Raw genomic sequence first — 24981 nt, 5'->3', positions numbered from 1 at the left:
TATCCTTGAACAAACCCTTGAACACTGACTTCTCAGGTATTTCAAATGATGGACTGCTACATAAAATCAGTATGCTCAGTCCTCAACAGTTACCAACAAACTGCAAACTTACTTCTGTGATTAATTGCTAGATATAGGAAATCTATTCTGAGTCTTAGTAAAAAAAACCAAGCTGAACTAGGAGTGAAAATGTATTATGTAGTATACTGAGTGATGACTGTGTAATTCAATGGAGCTGTTGGGTTTGACTTTGGATTTGTGTTTTAACTCCCCCCAATCTCCCAGTGGGTACTGGTTCAGCTGAACTTCTTGAAATTCAACGTGCTGCAGAATTTGGGAACATTTTATGGCTCTCATCCTTGGCATTGGTACTTCACTCAGGGACTCCCAGTCATCTTGGGTCCCCACCTGCCTTTCTTTATTCATGGCTGTGCACTGGCACCAAGGAGGTACCACATCTTTCTACTGCCAGTGATCTGGACAGTGCTGGTGTACAGGTAAACTCCTGAGTGGAACTACTGCTTCTCACTGGTTGTGTTCTTTGCAAAGCTCATGTCCTCTCCAGAAAAAAAAAAGCAGTGTAGTATTCACGCTAAGTGATAGAAAACTTGAAACTATTCACTCAGTTATAAAACTGGCTCTAGAATTTTGTGTAATACTGCTTCTTGTATTGTCACCAATACGTATGTTTAGAATTGACTAGACCTTTAAAGAATAAAATAATTCATCATGAAATGCAATGGAAAATTAAATTGAAAAAATCCCAAAACCAACACTCAGCAGGTGTTTAAGCAAAATTAGAGCTAGTTAGAAAACGGAGTTCACTAGATGCCTGTTAATGAAAACACCATTTCATTTGGTTCTTCATCCCCAGTAAGATGAAAAAAAAACTTACTCCATTCACAAGTTTATACACAGCTCTTAACTATCATAAGGCTGTATTTCTCTTTTAAGCTCAGAAGTATAAGAAAAGGTAAGTTTTTTCTAAAGCATCAGAATTAACTGTAGATTAAACAGGAGAGACACTTTCAGGCAAGAAAAAATACAGCAAGTAAATAAATACCAAGCAATAAATACTTTTATACTGTCATAGTAATAGACTACAGCAAAACAGCAGGAAGACTAGAAATGCCATTTCTTCTTTCTGACTCAAAATTGGAAGTAGCTCTATTGGCTTTAGGCCATTTTTACCTCCCTTAGTCTTGTAAGGACCCCTCTGATTCCCAAGACATGAGTGTTGCAGCAATCCCCCCAAAAAGCCCAAAAAGTTGGCATGGGAAATTGTGTATTGTTGTATTAGCAGGGGTGACTGTTAATTTGCTAGATACAAATGGGCACTTGAATCTTAGCTTTTCATCCAAACTATTTATTGTGTCTTATTACAGAAAACAGATTGGTGAAGTACTGGCTAAATTACATCTAGTTGTCAAAGAATCAGACCACTTAATTGTAGTAGCCAGGAATTTTTACCAGTGCTTGGTTTAAACCGACCAAATAATCTTAATTCAAATGTACTTATGTTCTTAAAAAGTGACAATTTTGATTTTTACTCTTAATTGCTTCAATACCAAAAGTTTCTTAATACATGCACATGCTCTTCCAGTCTTCTGTGCTCTAAAACACATTTTGTCAACAGAACTGAAGCATTTTACTTTCTTGATATATTATTATATGTTTTATTACAGCACACTGAGCCATAAGGAATTCAGGTTCATCTATCCAGTACTGCCATTCTGCATGATTTTTTGTGGTAAGCATTGGTTTCAAATGTCTTGCAGCCCTACCAGGATATAATTTTTACCCAGAGAGAGATTGTTAATGGTCAATGTAGGTATTTGATAAAGGATTCTTAGAATTAGCCTAGCCTTTTCTTTCAGCTAGTTATAAAGAGAAAAAAAAAAATTTAGGGAGAGCAAGTGACTGTAGCACAGATAAAGAATCCTTAGCATGGATAAAAGTATTACTGCAAAAACATGACAATTGTGTCAGTGACTCCTAACTTTTCAGCACAGCCACCCTTAAAATGAGTCTTGTTCCTTGGCAGTATTCTTCCACACAGTACTTTCAAATATGCCTGACAAATGCCTTTAATTATGCAAGAAAAAATTAAACTACCCTTTTCTAGATTCAGATGTTACAAAGGAAGATTAAAAGTTCTGGAACGTGAAGCTGTATAGCTTCATTTTAAATGCAAGTTCAAAACTGATGAATCATTGAACACTGTAATTTTCATTTACTTTTGTTTAGACTAGAAAAATAGGTTAATTTTATTTCAATAATTTTGCTTTCTGCTAAAATCAAGTATGTAATAAGTCTTGGCTTAGTTCAGTAGCAGCAAGATGAACTCGTTCTACCTTACATGAAGAAGAATTCCAGTCAAATAACAGAAAATACTGAATATCCCTCAGCTTTCATGTCTGTAAGAGAATGAGATCATCTATACAATTTATCAATTCATTATCATACCTCTGGATACTTAGAAGAAAAAACTACAGAAGTTACTTCGGATAAGTATGTGATTAGAAAGAGTTCTTAATTGCTCAAAACATTATAAAATAAAAGGAGAAAAAAACCCACATGAATTTCAAAGTAATTTCCAAGCACAAAAATATAAGCCAAGAGTGTTTCACAAAAACAATAAAAAAATATACCCATAATAGAATGCTACTAATTGTGTTTAAACCACAAACTAATTTGTGCACTTCATCCAAAATACAATTTGGCAGAACTGACCAACTGAAGAAAATTTAATTTGCTTGTTACTGATTTCTAGAAGATGCCTTGTAGCTTGTTTTCTGTGATTCAGTACAGGTGTCACAAAGCTACATAAAGTATTTTTCTCATGATACTGACATGAAAAGGGTTTGACTTGAAAAGGGTTTTCAGACTGGCTGCAACATGAAGCTGGTGTCTGTGCCATCCTCATCTACGCTGTGGTTGTGAGAAAGGGGCTTCTGTAACCATCTCCCCCCAGGAGAAAAGCACTTTCCCATTATTAGCTCCTTCAAGAAAAGTAAACAAGGGGCAGCGACTGGCAATGAGGAAAAAATGAAGGAATATGGTCTTCCAAGGCCAGCAGCTCAAAATTTAATAACAATAAAGGAATGCTGTAGTTTTCAGTGTTTTGGAGAAAAAGAATACCACAGCCATGCAGATGTAGTTACCATTTATTCTGGCTCTATGTGGACTTGCATGAATCAGAATAGTCAGTAAGTTGCCACATATCATTCATCCAAAGTATTGAATGGACTGTTTTCCACTACAAGAAATTAAATTTAAAGAGACAAAGCACTGGTTTTGAAACTGTATTACTGTATTTCAGGAGACGTGTGGGTTTAAGATTTACTCTGTTAAATCCAAGAATTAAAAGAGCAAAGTCTAACCTTTGAATTTCCATTCAAAGAATAAAGACTCAAAGAACACTGTAGTAAAGCATCTCAAAGTAAAGTATTGCTATTTGCTGAATAATGGTTTGCCATTTTATTTGGGTACTTTCAAAAATGCGTGAATTGTTTATCTCCCAAACTTACTCAAATATTTCTGTAGGATATTCTTTGAAACAATTGAAAGCATGGAAGAAAACTGCAGCAAGTTTCCTGCTCTTATCCAATTTAGTCCCAGCCCTGTACACAGGCTTGGTTCACCAGCGAGGCACTCTGGATGTTATGAGTCACATCCAGCAGCTCTGCAGTAGCTCTCAGCAGTCACAAGCTTTTGTCTTCATCCTGATGCCGTGCCACTCTACTCCATTTTACAGGTATTAAAAGCATTAGCTGTGCACTACATTAGAATCCAAACTCTTAATCTGAAATCAAGACTTTTTTTTTTCCAAGGCTTAATAAATTGAGATAGATAAATGTATACAGGAAGAGTTTTGATTTTTTTCATACAGTTAAAAAAGAGTGGATAGGGGACATAAGCCAAATGTTTATACCCAGAATAAAATTCAGCATTGAACATTATTCATTTTTGTGAAATAGCTTTGTATGAGGATATGCAGTAAGTCTAATGACTTCACCAAGTATGTCACACTTCTTCATTATGGTAACATTTGTAGCAAAATGAAACACTAATTGTTACAATCAAAATATATTTATTTTACTTCTGCTGCTAGGCAGTAATGTCATTACAGTGACTAAGGTCACTGCAAAAGGTTTTCAGTAGATCCTGACAAATCAACAAAATTAAAGCAGATGTAAATGGTGAAGCTGATATGGAAAAGTACCTTTTTAAGAAACTGATGTTGTGCAAATGGTATTTTTATTAAGATAAATGTATTTTCTGTTCACTGCTAACACAGTCTCAGCAGTCTGGAGTTGAGTCTACTTGTTCTACTTTGCTTTCATATGAAGTATTGAAAGGAAGAAAATACTACTCTGAGGAAAAAAATAGAATTGATTTTTGTTTTGACTGAGGTATCTTTTAAAGTTAAGAGTCATATCAAATCTCTGATTCTGGTCAGTTTATCATGAAATGTTAATTGAATCATGAATGAATTGTTTTTCTCCCTAGTCATGTTCACTGTCCTCTAAAAATGAGATTCCTTCAGTGTCCCCCAAACCTTACTGGCAATGAGAGCTACGTTGATGAAGCAGATGTGTTTTACTCTAACCCACTTGCCTGGCTGAATAAGGAGTTTTACAATGACACCTTATTACCCAGTCACTTGATCCTCTTCAATGTGCTAGAACAGGTATGGCAACTGCAAGATGAAACAAACTACTTCTGAGGATAAGTTAAAAAATAAATTAGGGAAGAGTTATAGTTATTTTTTTAAAATTGTCGCCCAGAACTTTTTAAAACATAGCTTATATTAAAATTAACCCCTCTAGTCCATAATAAAACTACTGATATCATTCCACTAATATATTTTTAATATACATGTATGCCCTCTCCTCTGTGCAAATTCTACAGGCCACAAAGTAATGCTTTATGGAATTCTTCTCAATCCATGTTAAAACAAATATGCCATCTGTTTCCAGAAACTGCACTTTTAAGTAAGCAACAATGAAAAGCAAAAACACCTGCAGTCACACTACCTTTTAACCCCTCAAATCCTAATGAAGTCCATGCACTCAAACAATGGTGGCTGGTGAATATCCACTCCAGACAGGATCAAAAAGGATAGGTACTTCTTTTTCTAACAGGCTTTCCTAAAATAAAGGATAAAGCTTCCCAGGGACAGTTGAACTGATGGTTGTCAGGAGACTTTGGAACACTTATTCTTATGCTCCCAGCTGTGTTTTCTTACTGTGGAAATTAATGTATGTTCATTTACAGGAAATATCATCATTTCTAGCTTTAAGGGGCTATGAGAAAACAGCCACTGTCTTTCATACTCATGTACCTCAAGGACGAGTTGGAAGCCACATCTCCATCTACAGGAGAAAAACTGAAATGAACTATCCCTGAAGATCACTGTCTACATCTAGGACCTAATGAGGTCAGTTTTGCATAGCAGTAGCTATGCTTAGACCTCATACTGCAGAAAGGAGAGAGCAGTGAGTCTGAATGTGGGGAAGTCAAATGGTAAGTCCCATGAGGCAGCCAGTGGCTGCCTGCAAACACATGAACCTTGTCCTGAAGGCAGCTTCAGTTGCAGTAGGGCAGGGTGGGGTTGCTGACCTACCTTACAACACTAGAAAACATTGGGAAGACCAAAGTTACCATATGAATACTTAATAAAATACAGACAAGACTGGACCATTTTTATACAACTGTACAGCTATGCTAAGTTTCTTTTATAAATAAAGACTTTTACCCACAATGTGTCTTTTATTTTTCTTCTACAATATGCAGATATGCAAGACATTTCAAGTGTTTAAATCAGCACGCTGATTAGAATGCAGCACAGCAAATTCTTCACAATTCAACAGGCTCTTGAACCCCCCCAAAGACAGGAAGCAAATTTCAGGTTACAAAACACTAACAAATACATTACCACAATGTTGACCTATTTTTTGAAGGATGAGATGAAGTTAGTATATCAAACATTGGAGTTAGTAGTTGGTACATTATGCATGGCTCAAGCTTTAACTACACTAATGGAATGCAATTAAGCATTTTTTCATACACAGGTCATGGCATGCCTAGTTTCTGCAACAATACTGCTGGCACCCAAACTGTCTTCACTTCCAAAGAACAGTAAAAGCAACGGTACAGAATATGCAAATTAGAAAGCCTGACTTCTGCCTGTTAACAAAAATGTGTAAAAATCAAATTATTCAGGAAAAAAACTTGCATCTTGCTGCTTTGTTGAGAAACAATTAGTTTCCAGAGAGCATGTGAATTTTAATTTTTACAATAAATTACTCAATATTTTGGATCAAAGGGTAGTTGCCCCAATTCTATTTCAAGATTTGCCATGTGTCTTCCATTAGTGCGACCATGTTTATGCCATTTACCTTCTCTTTTATTACGGTGTTGGTACTTCTGAGCTTGTTTTTCATGTCTGGAATTTTCAGTTTGTGTAAAAGGTCTTTTAGGTCGACTGCAAGGAGTAAACAAAAGCTTATTACTACTAAAAGCATTTTGAAACACAATTACATTTTCAAGTACAGCTTTTAACATGCTGAGGTTCATTGAAAACCTACGTAGTAGTAAGTAGTCCTTTAGCTTGTAAGAAAAATGGGGGAGGCATTTGTTTATTTATATCATCAATAAGATGGTATGTATAAAAGAAATGCATTCCAAAAATAAAAATGCAGCTGATACCACAAGCTTCTGTACAACAGTATCACTAAAATAATTTGAAATAGTTTTTCTACTAACTGAAATTCTCACAAATTATGTATTTAGTTTAAAAATAAAATTCATTTGATAATAAATTAGGAATATGGACTATAAATAAAATCATAAACCATATGTGTTTGCCAAAACCACATTAACTGGGTAGTTGATAATAGGACTATCACCCTCATGGTACAGCTTTCAATAGGAGGAAGTGCAACCTCAGGTAATACTTAGTAACCCCAAAGTAGTTAATAATTCAGACTTCCAACTGCAATAAAGTATATGAAACAATAAATAATACAAGTGTAAATCTGTAAAGCCCTGAGGAGACCTTTAGATCCAGGAAAGGAATGTAGGAAACAATTGACACCAGGGGCCAGCCAATGTGAGCAAGTCTGAACAAAATTTAGTCAGGGTCAGGATCTGGACTAAACCTGCTGTGTGATGAGCTCTGCTCTGGGCATACAGACTAACCCAGTATTACAGTAACCTGCAGGAGAGCAGTGAAATGTATCTGCCAGAGCAGGACTCGGAGACACCTCTAATATACTCAAAAACCTTATTCAGCAAAGAACAAGGAAGCTCTGGTTAATGTTCCAAGACAATTATTCACTCCATCAAATGGGCAATTAGAGCTAATGGTCTAAAAAAATCCTACTGGCAGTTACAGTTTTCTAAAGAACCCAGCAGAAACATCAGATTGTGCTATGTACACACACAAAATTAATATAAAAGGTAGTACAGATCCTCTTTATATAACATAATGTAGTATTTCCACTAAGTCCTTTAGAAAAGTCTTCTAGCATATATGTGCCTGCATATGTATGCATACACATACATGCATACATTCACCTCCTCAAATACCATCCATTACAACAAGGACACTGGTTATCTTTGCAAAAACCACTTCTTGGTGTTATCAAGTTCAGGAAACATGGAAACAAACCTGGGTCCATACTGGGGTGAATTATCATAATGGAAGTAGTATCTGTAGACGTATTTGTCCAAATCCTCAAAAACCTTTTCATTATTGCTTTGGTATTCCTTCATATCTTCCAGGTAATCCTTGACATCATTAACAAAATCAGTGAACAGCATCTGGTCGTGTATAAACAATCCATTATGAAAAAACTTACTGATGAAATTTTCTAGTTCTCTCCAGTGATGAAAGTTATGTACAACTTGTTGCAAATACTTTCTCATTAGCCGATTAAATTCATCCACCCTGATGGGATCTGAAACTCTGTTGAAGAGACTGATGAATTCTTCATGAGCACATTCAAAAATGCCAGAGCAGCCCTTTAGGGCAAACTGATGTTTTTTATTACACAAATGATCATTGAGACATTTCTGGGTATCTGAATCTTTTCCAAATGTTGTAAAATGATGTTTTCTTCCATTTCTGGACTCTTTTGGCATGTGAGGTCCCCTGTAATGCATGTGCTTCAGATTCTCATAGGAGTTATGGTCTCGGTAAAAAGTTCGAGCTTTCTTGTTTGCCTCGTATCTTTTATCGCTTGATGATTTCTCTTTTTCATCAAAAATGTTTTTTGTGCTATCTTTGAAGTGTCTGAATGTAGACTTTACAGAATCAGAGAATTTTTTCAAGTTTTCTTTCACTGCTTCTTTAGCCTGCTTAATCTTTTCTTTATGGTGTCTTACAAACTCTTTTGTGGAATTTTTCATAGCATCAAAAGTTTCTTTAACTGAACCAAAAAATGTCTCCTTTGATTTCTTTCTACTCTTACTTTGCCCTTTAGCACCTTTCTTTTGTCCATTTTCATAAATTTCTTGTTTTTCAGACTGGTCTTTTGCTTCAACGTACAGCTTCTCCCATAAGTCAGAGCGCTGTTGCTCAAAGTTTAGCTTTTTTTCTAGTTCTGCCAGTCTTCCTCGCAGAGTTTCTATTTCTTGATTTTCTCTTAATGTCTCATCATCATCATCATTAGCACTGTCAGGTGTCTGACGAGAACTTAAGTGTTCTAGCTCTTTTTTCAGAGCTTCTGTCACGTGGCGTTCTTTGTCCAGTTCTCGCCTTAACATCTGTGCCTCTGCAAAGAGTGTTTCCTTTTGCCTGAGGAAATTGCTGTTCCTTTGTTTTTCCTCTTCCAAATGCTCCCTTAGTTTCTGATTTTCTATTACAATAGATTCAGTGCTACTACCTTTATCTTCTAAGTTTCTAATTTGTTGTCTTAACTTCCTTAATTCTTCCTGAAGTGAGGCCAAAGCTTTTTCTTCCTTCTCTAGAGATTCTCTTAAGTGCTGATTTTCTGCAGCAAGACTTTTTTTTTGAGAATCAAAGGATTTTTTCTCCTCAGTAAAGGTCAAACATGTGGCAAGATCTCCCTTGGGTGACTAAAAGAAACAAAAGAAAACAAGCAGAAATACTACAATGAGAATTGTTACAGTTTTAGCTAGAAAGATGAATAACCAAGGTAGCCCAAAAAGAGCTCCCTTGTCATTTTGGATGCAGTGAAACATGCACAGCAAGATGCAAAAATAGAGCTGGTTTGTTTATCTCAGTTGGGTTTGTTTATCACACACTTTCTTGGCAACAAAGACCATGTGAGAAACTCCCCCAGCCAGCCAGAGGTCATCACCCCTCACTTGTATTGGTTTAACTAGCTGAAGGATTGTCAGTTTGGTACATGAACTCTAACATCTTAAAAGGAGTGCATGCTTGCTGTTGATTTATGTTCAGCAAACTGGATTTACAGATTACAAAAATAAATTAGTAGAAGCAAAGGCATTGAGCTGTTGGGGCAGAAATTCACAAACTGATTTTGAACCAATTCCGTTGCTGAAAATACCCGTTTGTGTAACTATATACGAACACAAAAGTGCCAGTCTGTTGGCATAATTGACAAGCTCTAGAACATACAATTATGTACAAATTCTGCTAACAGACACATAAAAGAAAATCTAAAAAAAAAAAAAAAAAAACTCCCCTATCTCCTCTCTGGATGATGCAACAGTAAAAATCCAGAAGCACCACTTAAGTATTTTTAAATTTAATAACCACTTAATTTAGAAAGCAAATTCACCAAGCCTGTAAGTTCAACACGTTTTTACAAGCATTTTCTACTTCAGTTGTCCTCATTAATGACAACCTGGCATTGTATCACAGGGAAACAGAGTCTCTGTGTCCAGATAACTCACATTGTTTAAACTCACTATGTTTAATTTAGGGGAAAGTTCTCTGAAAGAACTTACTAAAGACAAAATTTTAATGGATTTGTGTGAGGAATTAATTTCTCTTTGTGTAAAATGCACACATAATGGCAGAATTATGCAATGACTTCCAACTAAGCTCACACCTACCCCCACTTTGTGGTGCACTTGATCTCCTTGCTCTTGTTGGCACTGGTAAAGGTCATCTTTCATATCTTTTAATTCACGTGTCTTTGTCACCAGCTGTTGCCTTTTCTGGATCTGCACTGTACCTACAAAGATAAAAAAGTTTCCTTTGATAGACTGACTTAGAGAAAGCAGTAAGAGGAACCTAAACATCATCTTCATTCTCTCTGCAAATTCAAAAGCATTCTTACCTTGCCATTTCAGCCCTGTTCTTATCAGTAATTGTTTAACTGCAGCAAAATGGTTTCTTTCAATGATAAACAATTTCTCAGATCAAAAAATTTTCTTCTACACTGTTTTTTCATTAATAGCAAATAAAGGACTTTTGGAACACTACATAGAAATAAGTTAGGTACAAACCAACAGAAGTTATGCAGGAAAGAATATTTGTGACTTCTCTGTCATTATTTTAGTAACATGCAAGTCAGCCAGGATAAAAGGGAGACTACTGGTGCATGCATTATCCACCTCAGAACTACAACCCTGACCTTAAATTGAATTACATGAATAAGAGGATATTAGCACACTGTTTAAATTTTCATGCAGAAATACAACAATTACACACTGTTCACAAAGCACCAAGTATTGCAGGCCCTGTCTGAGTCCACATTCAAAGTGTATTTTTCATCCATTGATCTCCAAGTTCTTTAAAAAGATAGTATTTATCATTAACACCAAACTAAACACAGTGAAGTCATTAACAACTGAAATCTCAAGTTCCCACCACAAGCACTGTCACCGACTGGTCTGGCCATTGTGTTCCTCTATACCTCTAGCATGCCAATGTTCAGCAACCAGTTTTCACACTAGTTATTACTACCTGCTGTACCTGCTACATAAAATGTGTTTGTATGATTGGATTAGTTGCTCCTATAATCTCACATACATCAGCAATCCCTGACACTTGATTAATTGTTTTATTTTCATAACGTAAGTATGCATACATATATGGATGTGTGTGTACACATATACAGCCACGGTTTAAAAAGTAAATCTGAATGCAAGCACAGCATCCACAGTACATTACTCATGGCTCTTACCTTCAGGTTTACCTAAGAATAAAAAAAAAAATTGGGATCAAGTGAAAATTAATACAAATTCCAAAAGTACCAAAATTTAAATCCTTAACAATTAGTCAAAGTCAATACCAAATCCAAAGAGAATGATACCCCCATCTCCAACTAAATCACGTGGTTTTTTTAGAAAGGCATATTTTCATGTAACACTGGAGCTACTCAGGAAAAATTACTATTTAACACATTACTATACAGAGTAGTGCACATTACATACAGTTGCACTGCTGGAGGGCCTCCCTGTATTACCAATAGAGCAGCAGTTGCTTTCTCTCATTTTCAGAAAAGAAGAAAAGACTGGAGTCACAATAAAGCACGTTTGCTGTGCAGGATGCTCTGCGTGCTCTGCTCCCCCTGCACTCACCATAGAAGTGCCCGAAGCCCATGCTGATGGCGATCACCAGCGCCAGGATGATGCACCTGTTGAGGCCGCTGCTCAGCTGGCGCTGGGGCTGTGGCTGGTGCTGGGGCTGTGGCTGGTGCTGGTGCTGGTGCTGCTCCGCCCCGGGCTCGGGCTCGGGCTCGCCGCCGGACACCCCGCGCCGCCGCGGGCGCCGCTTGCGCACGGCGGGGCCGCTGCCCTCGTCGCTGCTGGACTCGGCGGGGCTGGCCTGCGAGGAGAGCACTGCAAAGCAACAAACGTGCTCTCAATATCGCACAGAAACTATGCGAGGGATGGGTGCTCTCCAAAGTTAAAAATTAATTTTTTTAAGTAATTATAGAGAATCAAGAAACTATCACTAAAATGCTGTTATGGCACTTCCCCTTACCTTATCATTCACTCATTGCGAAGTGTTTCAGTCAATCCTGCCTCCTAAATATCTACATGTACTGCCCCTGCAAATTCTTGTGAGGCAGAAAGACTAAGAATTCAGTTTTCCTTCTTCTGCAGCTATTAAAACTGAAATATTTAATAATGAAAGAGCAATATAAAGGCTTGCTAAATGGCCTCCTACAAGACAGACATGGTTTTGTCACATACTCTCAAAAAACTTAATTCTGTGATCTGCATGCAACTGCAGACAAAATTCCATTAAAGTTCCATTAATGTAGCTACTAGAAATATGCAAAATCAATATATAAATTTATTTAAATATACAATTTTGTTTTCTTTTAATATCTACCATATATGATCTATTAACATCTTTACCCACCTTTCAAGAAAAGCCATTTACAACCACTACTGCATTGGAAATAAAACACTCAAGTGCTTTTCTGTTTGTTCTTTCCCAACACTCTTCTATTACCTGACTGAAGTTTTGGTAAATTGGACAAGATTTGAGAAAAGAATAAACTCTAACCTTTAAAAAATACCTTTTATAGAATTTTTGCAAGATTACACCATTTGTATGTTCATTTTCTAATGGCCCAAAAGCCACATATTCTAATCAGGAAAATAACTACAGAGTTGTAATTGCTTGTTCTCATATGCACAAATATTTGCTGCATATATTGCAAATAGATTTATGTAGTCCAGTATCTAAGTAATTACTATTTAATCTTCTTCCATTAAAAGTGTAACTTTCAAGGGCAAGGTAAATATCAAGGGGAAGCAGTAGCAGGGTGGAAAAGTAACTTTCCAGTATCAACATTCTGTACCTAATTCACATGCCTGGAAGAAATTCAATGGGATCAGTGAAGTCTCCAGACATGACAAAGCTCCTGCTTGGACACTAATTGGACACAATGCAAATGCTCCTCCCAGAAATATGGTTGTTCATTCTCATATCTAACATCATTAGTCAAAATGTAAAAATACAAACATAGAGAGACTGTCCTTGAACAGTTCACAACTGAAAAATCATTTTCTTGAGCAAAGCCATGCACACATCACCGAACAGACAATGCTAGCTATTATCTATAAAATAGATTCTTCACTTAAGATAAATTACAACTTGATAGAAACAATTGCATCAAGCCCAGAAAACATTATCAATTAGTATCTGGAACACTTCTAATGTCTAAATCCATAGACATGACAGATTATGAAAGACAACTTCCTCCCTTAATAAAAAACTCCATTTTAATAGATCAGTCAAAGCAGACTTTGCAATAAAGACAAATCACTTAAACAGTGACTCAGACATGCAGACACTTCAATAAATTTATATAGCTTAGTAGAGAAGGACACTATTTTAGAATCAGTCATTTAAGCAGATGCATACTTCCCAATCCTGGAAAACAAAGGCAAACATTCAGAATGCATTCCTTGAATGCAAAGGTCAGACATTATAGAGAAATATACAGGACAAACTTAGTAAGAGGTGTTATTCTTGCTCATCTGTGGGGTTCTCTAGGGTTTTTCAACAACCAAAGAAGTTCTCATACATGGAATACAAAAGTGGTTAAGGAACAAGCTGCTTTTAGCCAAATGAGAAAATTCTTTGGTACACACTGGACAGCAAAGAATAGGAAGGGAGAGAAAAAAGACAATCAGAAAGAAAAATGCTCTAAGACACTTAAAGCCATTCATAAGCACTTACTGGCAAGTTGTCAACAGCAATTACACTTCCAGGCAAGAATGACACTGCCTTACAGCTGCTGTAAGAATTCAGTACAACACTGTGCTCTAACAGTACCAGGATAGAAAGGACTACAAATGAAACAAAGTGTGACCACAATAGCAGCCCAAAATCCTAGTTTCTACTGTGATTTTGAAGTGTCAGACCTACACCAAGGATCAGATTAAGCCAGTTGACACTTCTGCACAGACACAGCTCAAATACATGTCACTGCAGCATATGGGTACTTCTGATGGCTGAACATCATTCATGAAGCAATATCAAAACATTTCTGTTTGCATGACGAAGACAGCCTAAGCAGGAATTGGTTTTCAAAAAGTGGCAGAAAATCCTTGTAGAACACTTTAGTATCTACATCAGGAAGAATCTGAGGCTCACCCTTTTCCTACTCAAGAGGAAGTGGATGGCAAAGATTTCTGTTGCCACTTCTTGCACCACTAAAACTTCAGCATTTAAAGTAATTGCAAAAGTATTCCTGACATTTTCTGCAATACTTGATCAACTGAATGCACAGCACTAAAGGCCATTCTGAAATCAGCTTAAGTTAGAAGGAAGAAATTCTTTTGGCCAGGCAGATGTAGGCTTGAATTCCAACAAGAACTAACCATTTAAACAATCAAGCACACACATTAAAATGTATTACAAACCTTACTGATACCTGCTCCAAACCTACATGCAAGGTTAACATCTTTTTAAAGAAGCACATAAGACACTGATAGCTCAGCCAAGTTCTTCAGTGAGGATTGGCTTTCAGCATCTGTCTAGTATATGACTACTACTAGATCAAGTCAGATTGCTATCAAAAATTGTAAGAACACACCATGCAAGCCATGAGCAATCAGCTTGGCACAAGCTGATCAAATTTAATCACACCACCTTGGAAAGGAAGACTGCGAGACACATGCTCTTTCACCTCATTTCCCCATCCCCTTACACAATCAGGAATCTTCCACAGCTTCTCCAGCCAACTGACTTTTGTGTACAACAACATAGGGGGGAAAAAAAAAGGCACTTTTAGAACTCATCCCTAGAAGAATAATACAAAGTCAACTAAATCTTAACTTTAAAATTAAGTCAGATTTCCTGAACGACTTAAAGAAGATGACAGTTTTATTACAAATCTTCACTGGTTATCATCAGATGCTGTCACTTTCTGTTTCTGATACTATACAGATACACAAACATTTAATGATCTGTATCCTACTCTAAGATAAAACAGTATTTTAGGTAAAATCCTGCTTGTATAATAAGTTTAATTTGAAAAATAAAAATCAGCAATACAAAGATATCATAGAGAACAAAGAGAACAGAAGAGATTACAAACAAGCAGCCAAAAAGAATTATAGAGGAAGACTAGAGAACTAGAGAAGAGCAAAAAAACAGGAAGTTTTTTGTTTGGATTTGTTGGGGTTTTGTTTGTTGTTGTTCTTCATTGGACAAATATTCATCTCCTTCCTCCTGATTATAATGCACTGCTTATTTCAGCCAAGCACTGGGAGTATCTTAAATATATAAACATAGCTATGAGGTTGGTACAAAGCTTTTTGTAGTCATACTGCTTAGTCCTCATGGCATCAAAAATCAACTCCCACTTGCTAGTCATTTATGCCAACTCTATATAAAGCCAAAAATATTGCCAAGAGAAAACCTACAATTATTCTATGAACTTATGCTACAAATTAACTTTATATTTAAAAGAGTGAACATTTAATGAGAGAGATTGCTTTCATATAAAAAGATTGCAGACATACATTTAGACAAAACTGTAGAGGGCACCTAGAGTTTTTCTAAAGACTGCAAATACTTGGCTATGTACTCAACAAGACCATTATTTTTTTCCTCTCTCCACAGAAAGAGGGTTCCCTAACCAAAGACTGATTTGGGTTTTTTCCTGGTGACATTTTTGCACACAGTTGCTTAGGACTGTATTGCTCTTACCAGTTTCTACATGGGAAAATGCATATTGACTGCTAGAGGAGGAACCCATGTTAAAATCCTCTGAACTTTGAGCTTCTTCACCATCAGCTGGAGCTTCCTCCTGACTCTGAGTTTCTTCTGGTTTTGGAGCTTCAAGTGTAACAATGTCAGAATCATCACTAATAGTTCCAATGCAGGACCCATCATCAGGAACTTTTTCTTTATTTTCCTAGGGAAAGGGACAATGTGAGAATTATTCAGGCACATAAAACATAAAGTATTTAAAACAAACAAGCATAAAACCAAGAATTGTTGGAACTTTAGGAAAATAAAAATGTGGGTCTTTATTTTAATGCCTTCAAAACATTTCTTGCCATTGACAGATGGGGCTTACAGAAGCTTCTGAATAATGTAATCTGTAATGTGATTTACCTCTGGAACTGTCTGGGTTTCCTCAAAACCAGGCAGAGTATTATCTACTGCTGGGATCTCTTCATCATTGTTGCACTGAGCTATATGAATAAAAAGAGGAAATAAACAAGCAAACAAACAAGGGATTAAAAGGAGCAACCACAAATTATGCCCACATCCATATAATATTAAAACACAGTGTCACAATGTGATTTTTTAGTAGTACAAATATTGATGGTTCTTTCCCAATTATTCTTATTTAATCTATGACATTACTAGGGAATGCATCTTTTATCAATAACACTTCTATAAACTATCTTCCAGCAACACCAGTGCACACTATTCTATAACACATCTAAAATCTGGACAAAATGAAAAACATTCTACTCATTTCATATATTTTAGGAAAAAATACTTTTATAAAGTTGATGATTGGATATTTTCAGCATAACACTGGCAAAGCAAATACCCTGACAGAGGTCCACAAAGTACAAAAAAAATCTATTGAAAATACTAACTTTGTGCCAATGCTATAAGAAATACTGACCTATTTCATGAAACTGTTCCTCTTTTAATATCTTACCTTGCAAATCAATTGCCTGCTCCTCTTCTTGTAAAGAAACATATTCTTCTGAAACAAACTCATGGTTATCATTTGTGCTTCCATTTTCTGAGGTCACTGTCTCTATGTCAGAACCCTGAAGGTGAAGAGTTTAAATGGACATTACAGTTACTGGGGTTTCCAATGGTGAAGTAGGAAGAAAGGGTTACAAAGAAAACAGAATATTAGTAATAAAAACAGAAACAGAAAAACTGGGCCTTTAAAATTGAAGATAATTTTGAGCAAAGAAAAGCAAATGAAATACCAAGTAATTAACTAGAGTGAAACAAGTGTTGGTGTATAATCCTCATGACAAAGGTTAAAAAAAGTTACATGAGGACAATTCTAGGGAGGAAAAATGACACAAATTTAGGCATTAATTAACAACTGCACCAAGTATTTCAAATAACTATTTGTATTGTCTTTATTGGACTGGTTTATTAAATGGAATTTAGAGAAACAGAGGAGGTTTTGCATATGGGATCTAATTCTTGCTCCCAAGTCCATCTATTGTATACAAATACATACACCCTCCCAAAAACAGAACTTTCAAACATACCAACATGAGTTCTAATAAATACTACTACCAGGAAAAATTATGTATAACTTTACTCCATTTCAATTCCTGACAGAAATTTTGAGAGACTGCTTATATAGTACATTTCTGACACCTGACAACAAATATTTATACAAACTCTATATTGGATTTCTGTCTTTAATCCAAGGAGCCTTCATTATTAGTCAACTGCCAGGCAGCAACACCAGAGCACAACAGGAACTGCAAATAAACAACATCAGGAGACTGCAGGGTACTAAAGGTAAGCAATATGCCTGATAATTCCAAATATTTAATCTTCATATTGTAATTTTGGTTTAAAAGTACTGATGAGACATTAGTAAGGCTATTAGCAAACTACAAACATGCAAAACATAACTGACAAATACTAAGTCACTCTGATCCATAAATAAGTTGAGCTGTTTTTGTAAACAGAGGTAGTTATTTTTGCACCAGTAGGTGTGAAATTACAGTAGCAGCAATACTTCCAGATCAGTTTCTCTGGATGTCTCATTTCAGGACTCAAGCAAACATGTATGCTTTTGTTTTTACTGTGCTTCAGGAAGATTAGATACCTCAAAAAGAACTGCATAGGATATATTCTACAATCATGTTACAAAGTTATGTTTCTTTTTCAAAGGCTTCAAAAATTAACTGCTTTGTTAAACACTTTGTATTTTTTCTTTTTTTTAAACACTTTGTACCTTTTTTCCTTTCACCTACATAAGTATGACAAGTTTGATTCTATGTATTTTGCAGAAATTCACCTCTCATTTACAAGTAATTTACTATAATCTGAGTGAAATCTCAGGATAGAAAATACAGTTATTTGTGGGTTTTGGGTTGTTGGGTTTTATAGATAGGCGTACAGGTTTACTATGTGACAATTGTTTTCTGGTGTGATAGAACCACTACATTCATTTCTTAAACTGTGAAAAAGAACAACAACATTTCAGCTTGCCCAGGCTCCACAAGAAGAAAAACACCAGAGTATTGCTTAAGACAGATTACAATTTTTGGTAAAAACCCAATTTTTAGGGTTTCCAACAATTTTTGTTGGAAAATGGGCTAGGCTGGGTACATGGTAAAACCATCCATTTCTTAAAAACACACAGCCAGGTGTGAATGCATGAACTCTCTGGCACACTTCATCTGATGCTGGACCTTCACCACTCTTCCATTTCAGCAATAGTAAAGAGCACAAGAAAAAATATTGTCACCTCCCTATCCTCCTACACAAAATTAGCAAGTCCTTTCTTAGGAGCAGTCCAACAATGCACAGCACTGCTTCTCTGTGCAGAGCCCACACTCAGTCCAGCACACACAGCTGCCAGCTCCCTGCAGCCACAGCCTGGACAACAGCCACTTCCTGCCCCTAACTCACTGCAAAACACATCCAGAAACAGATTCCACTGTGTCATCATCATTACAGGTCACAACAGCACGTGAGAAAATAATAGTATAGTACTCCAAATTTGTCTAACCCATAGTTCTACCCCTGTCCTAAATACCCAAATCAACTCACTGCAGCATACACAGGTCCATGTCCCCCCTCCCTGGATAACAACTGTGTGAAGAGTACCTGGCCATGCCATCCACTCTACTTTCTTCATGCTCAGATTCAAAGCAGTCCTACCAGAAGAATGCTAATAATGGCAGCTCTCAAACACCAGTGTTTCCCCATTTTTTTTTAACTGAATAAGAGATGAATAACTGGGAATACAAAATCTCCATGTCACAGAAATCTTTTCTGCTTTGGCTAGACAAACCCAGCCATCCTACAATCTTCTGTTATTTTAACTTATTTAGACTGCATAACTCATTTGCAGTTACAGTGTAAAACAACCATCCCAAGAATGAAAATACAGTCTGCACTTCACAGCTGAATAACTCAACACAGCTGAAGTCAACCTCTAAATCCTTTCACTTTTATCTGAACTCTGTGAGTCCAGCAGCCTGTACACTCTCAAAGCCTTGAGGAATGGAGTGCATGAGTTTTCTGCTTCTTTTGGTGACAAAATTCCTAACCTGTCATCCAGCCCAAAACAAGGAAACAAAGTTTTAACCATCTCTTAAATACCACTTTGCTGCAACAGAAATGAAAGCATGGCCCAATATCTATAAACTTCAAACTGCATCACTTGTGACACAGAACTGTCAAAATAGGAGTGCAATCACAAGTTTGTCATAGCTTGGTTCTGAGTTACCCATTTTCATTATAATCTGCAAAACAGAAGAGTGTGAAATGAAGGACAGCTGACCACCAAGATCTTCAGCCATTTTTTCCTACTTTCCTCCTCTGAATGAAACATCTTAAGTACTGGTCCTTCAATTTTTTTCTGGGGCAGGCAACAAGTAGATGCAGGCAATACCCAAGTGTCATTCTAGGAAAACTGTCAACCCATCTGTCCTGAGGATTCTGGCCCATGGGCCTCTTCAGTTTACAAGACAACACTAAATACTTAAGAACCAAACAAGCAAACCAACCCACCCATCCTACACTCACACATCAGCCAAGATTTGAAGAGAGACAAAAATCCTCAGGACTAGGGGAAGAAAGGATACTGGATATCCACTCTACCAGGAAGAGCTTCTCAGAGGTTCTGAGCAACTCAAGCCCACTGTGTCCACTGTGGGAAGGGAAGATAAAACACTTATCTCCATTCAGGTGGCTACACCTGAGCAGGTGCTGAAGGCACTGTTTCAATCACCACAGCCAGTGCAGTCATTTGATCAAACCTGAGTGCTGGCCTTGACATGACTCCTGTTCTCCAGACTCCACTGACAGCATTGATTTCATCCACACAATGCAGGCTTTGACACCAACATCAGATCCAGACACCTGTCCCATTATAGTCACAGAATATACACTTGCCCCTATTCTTATTTTCTATAAGGAAGATTATGCAAGGACAGAGGGCTGCTCCTGAACAGCCACTGCTGAAATTGGGATTAGAAACCTTAGTGGTAGAAAAACCTGGGGAAATCATGGAATCATTTCCTTCTGCACAAGATAATTTTCCTGCCTCAACTTTGTTTTGGTGAGGGTACAGATTTATCAGGAGAAGAAGAAATATATTAGCAACAACAGACACGTTACACAGAATGATTAATTTTTCATGCAGGATGGAACAGAAGAATGCATGCCACTAAAATTCTTCCAGCTCTTCAAAGGAAAACCTTTGCAGAAAAAGAAATTATTTTAAATATCAAAATTTATACCAACTATAGTAAAAGTATAGATTTTTTAAAATAGTAGTTTTATGATTTACTTATCAATTTCTCTTCTATATTCTCTGTTGATATGCAAGATCCACACAAAACAAGAATTACTAAGCTGAAATAATATTTTACTCCATATAGATAGCCTTAAACTGACAGAACTTTACCAATGTGAAAGTGGGTACCTCGTGATTGATGACGGTCCAGCCACAAGATGAATCACTGTCACTGGAATTTTCAGACATTTTCAGAGCACACTGCAGGTAAAAGTAGACTCTTTTAATATATAAGACACATAATTTTGCTTCTCTATTAAAAAAATTAAACAGAAGAATGGAAATCATGATGTTACAGAACAATATACTAACACAAATTGTTATTCTGGAATTGAGAAAAAAAGCAATAAAAGTTGAGAAAGAAAATATTTTACATTTATTTCCTATTATCTTCTTTATACTTAGAGCAAATATAGATTTGCTAGGTACATATCTATTTCAGCCAGTCAAAAAGCTCTTAGACTAGATAGACACACACGAGGCTAGTCAATAAATTAATAATTAAATCTAAAATTCATCTATAGCATAATTGTTTAAGACAGTGCATGAAATAATTTCTGTTTTGCTACCTGCACAGAAACTACATTTTATTCAAGAAAAACACTGAGTTCTTTTGAGAAGAAACAGATTAGGATCTTTTGGAACTAATTTTCTTCAACTACTGAGCAAAAATAATGTTTCCTGTTTCTTTCAGTCCTTTCAAGTACTCTCAAATACACTGGTTTTGAGGAAAATTGAGAGAGTACCTGGAAACTACAAAAACAGAATGAAAATAACCCAAAGTATAATTATGGTTTTTAAAATATTATTACCAGATAACTGGTAGCCACTTTCAGAGGAGAACTGTCCAGCTGCAGCTGCCTGTTTACCTTTTCTCCTTTTTAATAGGAATTTACCAGGAATACAGAGTATTCATTATCATTGCATATTCACATCAATTTTTCAATTTTTTAACTAGCAAAAAGGCTTTTTAAAGAAGTTTAATGCATTTCTTATTCCTTGAAATAAAAATACATCAAGTTGTTATATAAAATTTACTATGGATTCATCTTGGTGGAAAAAATCTTCCCAAAACTGAGCAATTTCCAATTGATTGCTTGTTATATTATGCATCAACATAATAAAAGAGCCAAATAAATCATGGCTCAATAAAGCTTTTATCGCAAAATTTTAGACACCTGCTTTATTTGCCACTCTTAATTAATTCCAGCAAGAACACAGAGGAAAGCATCTATAGGTTTAAACTTACTTGCTCTCTACTTTATTACCAATCCTGTCTTCACTCCTGGTTTCTCAACACAGAAATTATACACAAAACTTTGAATAAGAATATCTAAGTACATCAGTGTGGTTAGAAATTGGCACAACAAAATATAAAATTTCCAATTCCATTTAGCTTTCTCACAAAACACAGTAAATATGTGTCTCATATCTCTGCATTATGTTAGTTATTCTCATCAACTTCAACTAATTTATTTACAGTTCCTCTGTAAAAAAAAAAGGCAATGGAGACAATCACAACAACAGGTTAAGCTCAAATATTCAGTAACAATCAACTTAGGTATGAATCTTAGAGGAAATTGTATTTCTATTTTTTTTTAATAAAGCCCTAGTATGAATATGGTTGTCTTTTTCCTGTATATATTTTTCTTCCCTCATTAGTGTTTTTCCTGGAATCTCAACCAGGGAATGTCAGGCTGGGAGGGGTTGGGAAGAAATCTATTTTGGTTTGAGTTGTTTGGGTTTGTTTAAGTCACACTGCACACAAGGATCAACTTTTTTTAAACTGTCATTTATTTTTAAACCATACTTCTTCAATCAGGAAAATAACAAATGCCCAAATGGCAAAGACTAAGTTCTAGAGTTTAAATGGGCAATGACATCTGCTTGCTGTCATTAATTACCCTAAATTTGACTGGGCATCCAGCAGCAGCAACATTCCTTTCACAGGAAGGCAACTCCCAGCACCAGAACTCGTCACCTGCCACAAACATCACTACCCTGCAAAATCCAAAGTGAATTCTTAAAAGACAACTTCAGGGCAGTTTGATACAAGTGCATCTGCAGATTTTGAAAGCCCAAATTGTAACTGCAGACTGTGCTGGACATTGCAACATCTCTCTTCCTCCAGCTAACTCTGCATTTCACCCTGGGCCCTGGCTAACACAGAAACACCAACCTGCTCTGCCTCTGCAGCTACAGAACACACTGACAGGGAACTGAGCACTGCAGAAACCCAAATCTATCTTCTGCTCTCAACATACAACCATGGCTTTGGCTTCCACATAAGCATCTGTCTTCCCATCCCAAACAAAAGCTTCAGGACCTACGTGGGTACCAACATCATCAAAATACATTAAAAAAAAAAATACAGAGAAACAAGCAGACAAAAAATAATTTCTATTGCTCACTTGTCTTGATAAAAGGCCTTCAGTTAAAAGTTATTTATTTATATTCAACCAGAATATTAAACTAATAGTGCATATTTAGCTGCAGACAGGTGATAAATCACCAAAATAAAAAAGCTTTTAATATTAAGAAAAATAATTGATTTTTTTAAAAAGAATAGTTAGAAGAACACCAAAGCTTATGGTTAGAACTGCTATATTTAGCCAAATTACAATATATAGATAGTTTGGCATCAGACTGAAGGGCACCTTTAGGGTAAATGTATTCCTACAGGTACCTTCACCAAACATACACATGTAAAACAGTTACCAAAATTAAACCATTTTATTACTTTGTTAGATCTAAAAGATCAAAAAGACCTAAAAGCTTTAATAAAAAATTACCTAGGTACAGTGTTCCTAAACTTCAAGCATCAGCTAAACAGCTTATTTTAGTAACAGATTAATAAAACACACATAATCATAACTAAATCCAAGGTCAAATTCAATCCCTTAAATACACTGAAAACCAGAAGACTAATTTGAACCCAATGGCTAAACTGACCCACTCACAAAATCTTCTCCAGTTTGATTCTCCACCAAATGACAAAGACCCACTAAGAACCAGTATGCTTCTCCAACCAGCCTAAAGGGGCTGGAAATGCTGCCACTGTCTTCCTGAATGCAACTTTTTTTTATAAAAAAAGGATAGCTTTGAGCAGGAATTAAAAAGACAAAGCCTTCAGACTTCCTAATGAATCAAGATGACACTAATGGGTTCTAGTCCAGTTACAGCAGGATAACTGGAGGATACACTAGAGTGTTACACATCTCCTCTATGTCAGGCCAAGCCAGAAGGAAAGACTGGGGAAAAAAACCCAACCAAAACCACATCCCGTGGTAAACTGGTTTTGTATGCTCACTGTTCATAGCCACTTCTGACATCACCTTCTTAATTTCTATCTGGACAAATTAAATATCCATTATGTTCAGAGTTCAATTAGTATGTATTTGGGGAAGAGGGGCAGGAATTCAAAAGTGTGAACTATTTTCCTATCGTCAGTGAAATGTAAACATAAGGTGTAAAAGCTTACAGCCATATGTATTGCTGATAACACAATACCAAGTTATGCAAGGTATGTATACAAAAATAAATCTGAGATACCACATCCTATTTATCCACTCTGAAGCAGAATAAATACCAGTCTTAACAAGAAGAACCACTCCAGTCTAAATAAACCCTTAAGCTCTATCATCTAAAAAGAGGCTTTCCTGGACTAAAAAAGAAAACAAAACAAACTTCAATAAGGTTGAAAGATGAGTAACAGGCACCAAGAGAAACAGGAATGTGTTCTACAGTTTGCTGTGCTGTCATTCCAAGTAAAAGCTCTCAGTTCTCTTCTACAGCTGATTCTTTGCTGCATAAGAGAAATAAAAACAGGCTCGGTGCTATTACACGTCAGGGTTCTCATGGAAGTTTATTATTTTTGCTAAGTGGCAATTTCTCCCCCTAACCAGCATTCTTCTCTAAGAATATATTTAGCAACCCATGTTGAAAACAGAATATTTCCATGTTTTAATGGAAAGACCAACGCGGTTTCCACAAGCCGGGCTCTCGCAGGGGCATTCCGCGCTCGGTGCCGCGCAGGTGTTCCCGGAGCGCACCTGAGCCGAGCGCGGCGCGGCGCCAGCGCGGCCGGAGCGCAGGACGCTGTTTATGAAACAGCACCTTGCATCAGCCGGCGAGGCAGCGCAGGCGATGGCAGAGGAGGAAGCTGGCAAACGCCAGCGCCCCGGGCCGGGGCCGGCAGGGCGCTGACCCCCGCCCGGACCCGCTCGCCCCCGAGCGCCGCCGCCCCGCACGGCCCCGCTCGCGGCTCCCCGCACCGGGAGCGGCCGCCCGGCCCCGGCGCCGCGGCTCTGCCCCGCTCCGGCGGCCCCTCCCCGCCGCGCCCCCGGAGCTCCCCGAGCCGGGCCGGGCCGGGGCAGGGCGGCCGCCCCCGCGGGCCGCTCCCGCCGCTTACCTGAGCGCGGCCCTGGCGGGGCCCGGCACGGACGAGGGGCCGCGGCCGCAGCCGCCGGTGACGCCGTCACAAACAACCCGGCCCGCCCGGGCCGGCGCCTGCGCGCGGGGCGGCGCCCGCAGC

General features: G+C 37.3%; 3 protein-coding genes across 3 annotated transcripts in view; 1 reads left to right on the top strand and 2 right to left on the bottom strand.

Moving 5' to 3' along the window:
- The window catches only part of PIGB (phosphatidylinositol glycan anchor biosynthesis class B), an 8718-nt gene extending 3036 nt beyond the window's left edge, over window positions 1–5682 (top strand). The window contains exons 8-12 of the mRNA XM_056499947.1: window positions 286–497; window positions 1686–1750; window positions 3547–3757; window positions 4513–4693; window positions 5281–5682. Of these exons, the coding sequence (XP_056355922.1) occupies window positions 286–497; window positions 1686–1750; window positions 3547–3757; window positions 4513–4693; window positions 5281–5412 (801 nt within the window). The 3' untranslated portion in view covers window positions 5413–5682. The remainder of the gene's footprint in view (window positions 1–285; window positions 498–1685; window positions 1751–3546; window positions 3758–4512; window positions 4694–5280) is intronic.
- Window positions 1–24981, bottom strand: part of RAB27A (RAB27A, member RAS oncogene family) — a 276869-nt gene that overhangs the window by 36208 nt on the left and 215680 nt on the right. The gene's annotated exons all lie outside the window — the stretch shown is intronic.
- Window positions 3546–24981, bottom strand: CCPG1 (cell cycle progression 1). Its single transcript, XM_056499944.1, has 9 exons — window positions 24859–24981; window positions 20577–20648; window positions 16596–16710; window positions 16034–16113; window positions 15623–15830; window positions 11527–11787; window positions 10054–10175; window positions 7679–9087; window positions 3546–6490 (listed from the first exon to the last, which is right to left on the bottom strand). Exons 2-9 carry the CDS (start codon window positions 20634–20636, stop codon window positions 6313–6315), a joined length of 2433 nt encoding a protein of 810 aa, XP_056355919.1. The 5' UTR covers window positions 20637–20648; window positions 24859–24981; the 3' UTR covers window positions 3546–6312.

The sequence above is a fragment of the Oenanthe melanoleuca genome, chromosome 10, assembly GCF_029582105.1.
Source record: "Oenanthe melanoleuca isolate GR-GAL-2019-014 chromosome 10, OMel1.0, whole genome shotgun sequence".
Lineage (NCBI taxonomy): Eukaryota > Metazoa > Chordata > Aves > Passeriformes > Muscicapidae > Oenanthe > Oenanthe melanoleuca.
This window is presented reverse-complemented; position numbering and strand designations above follow the sequence as displayed.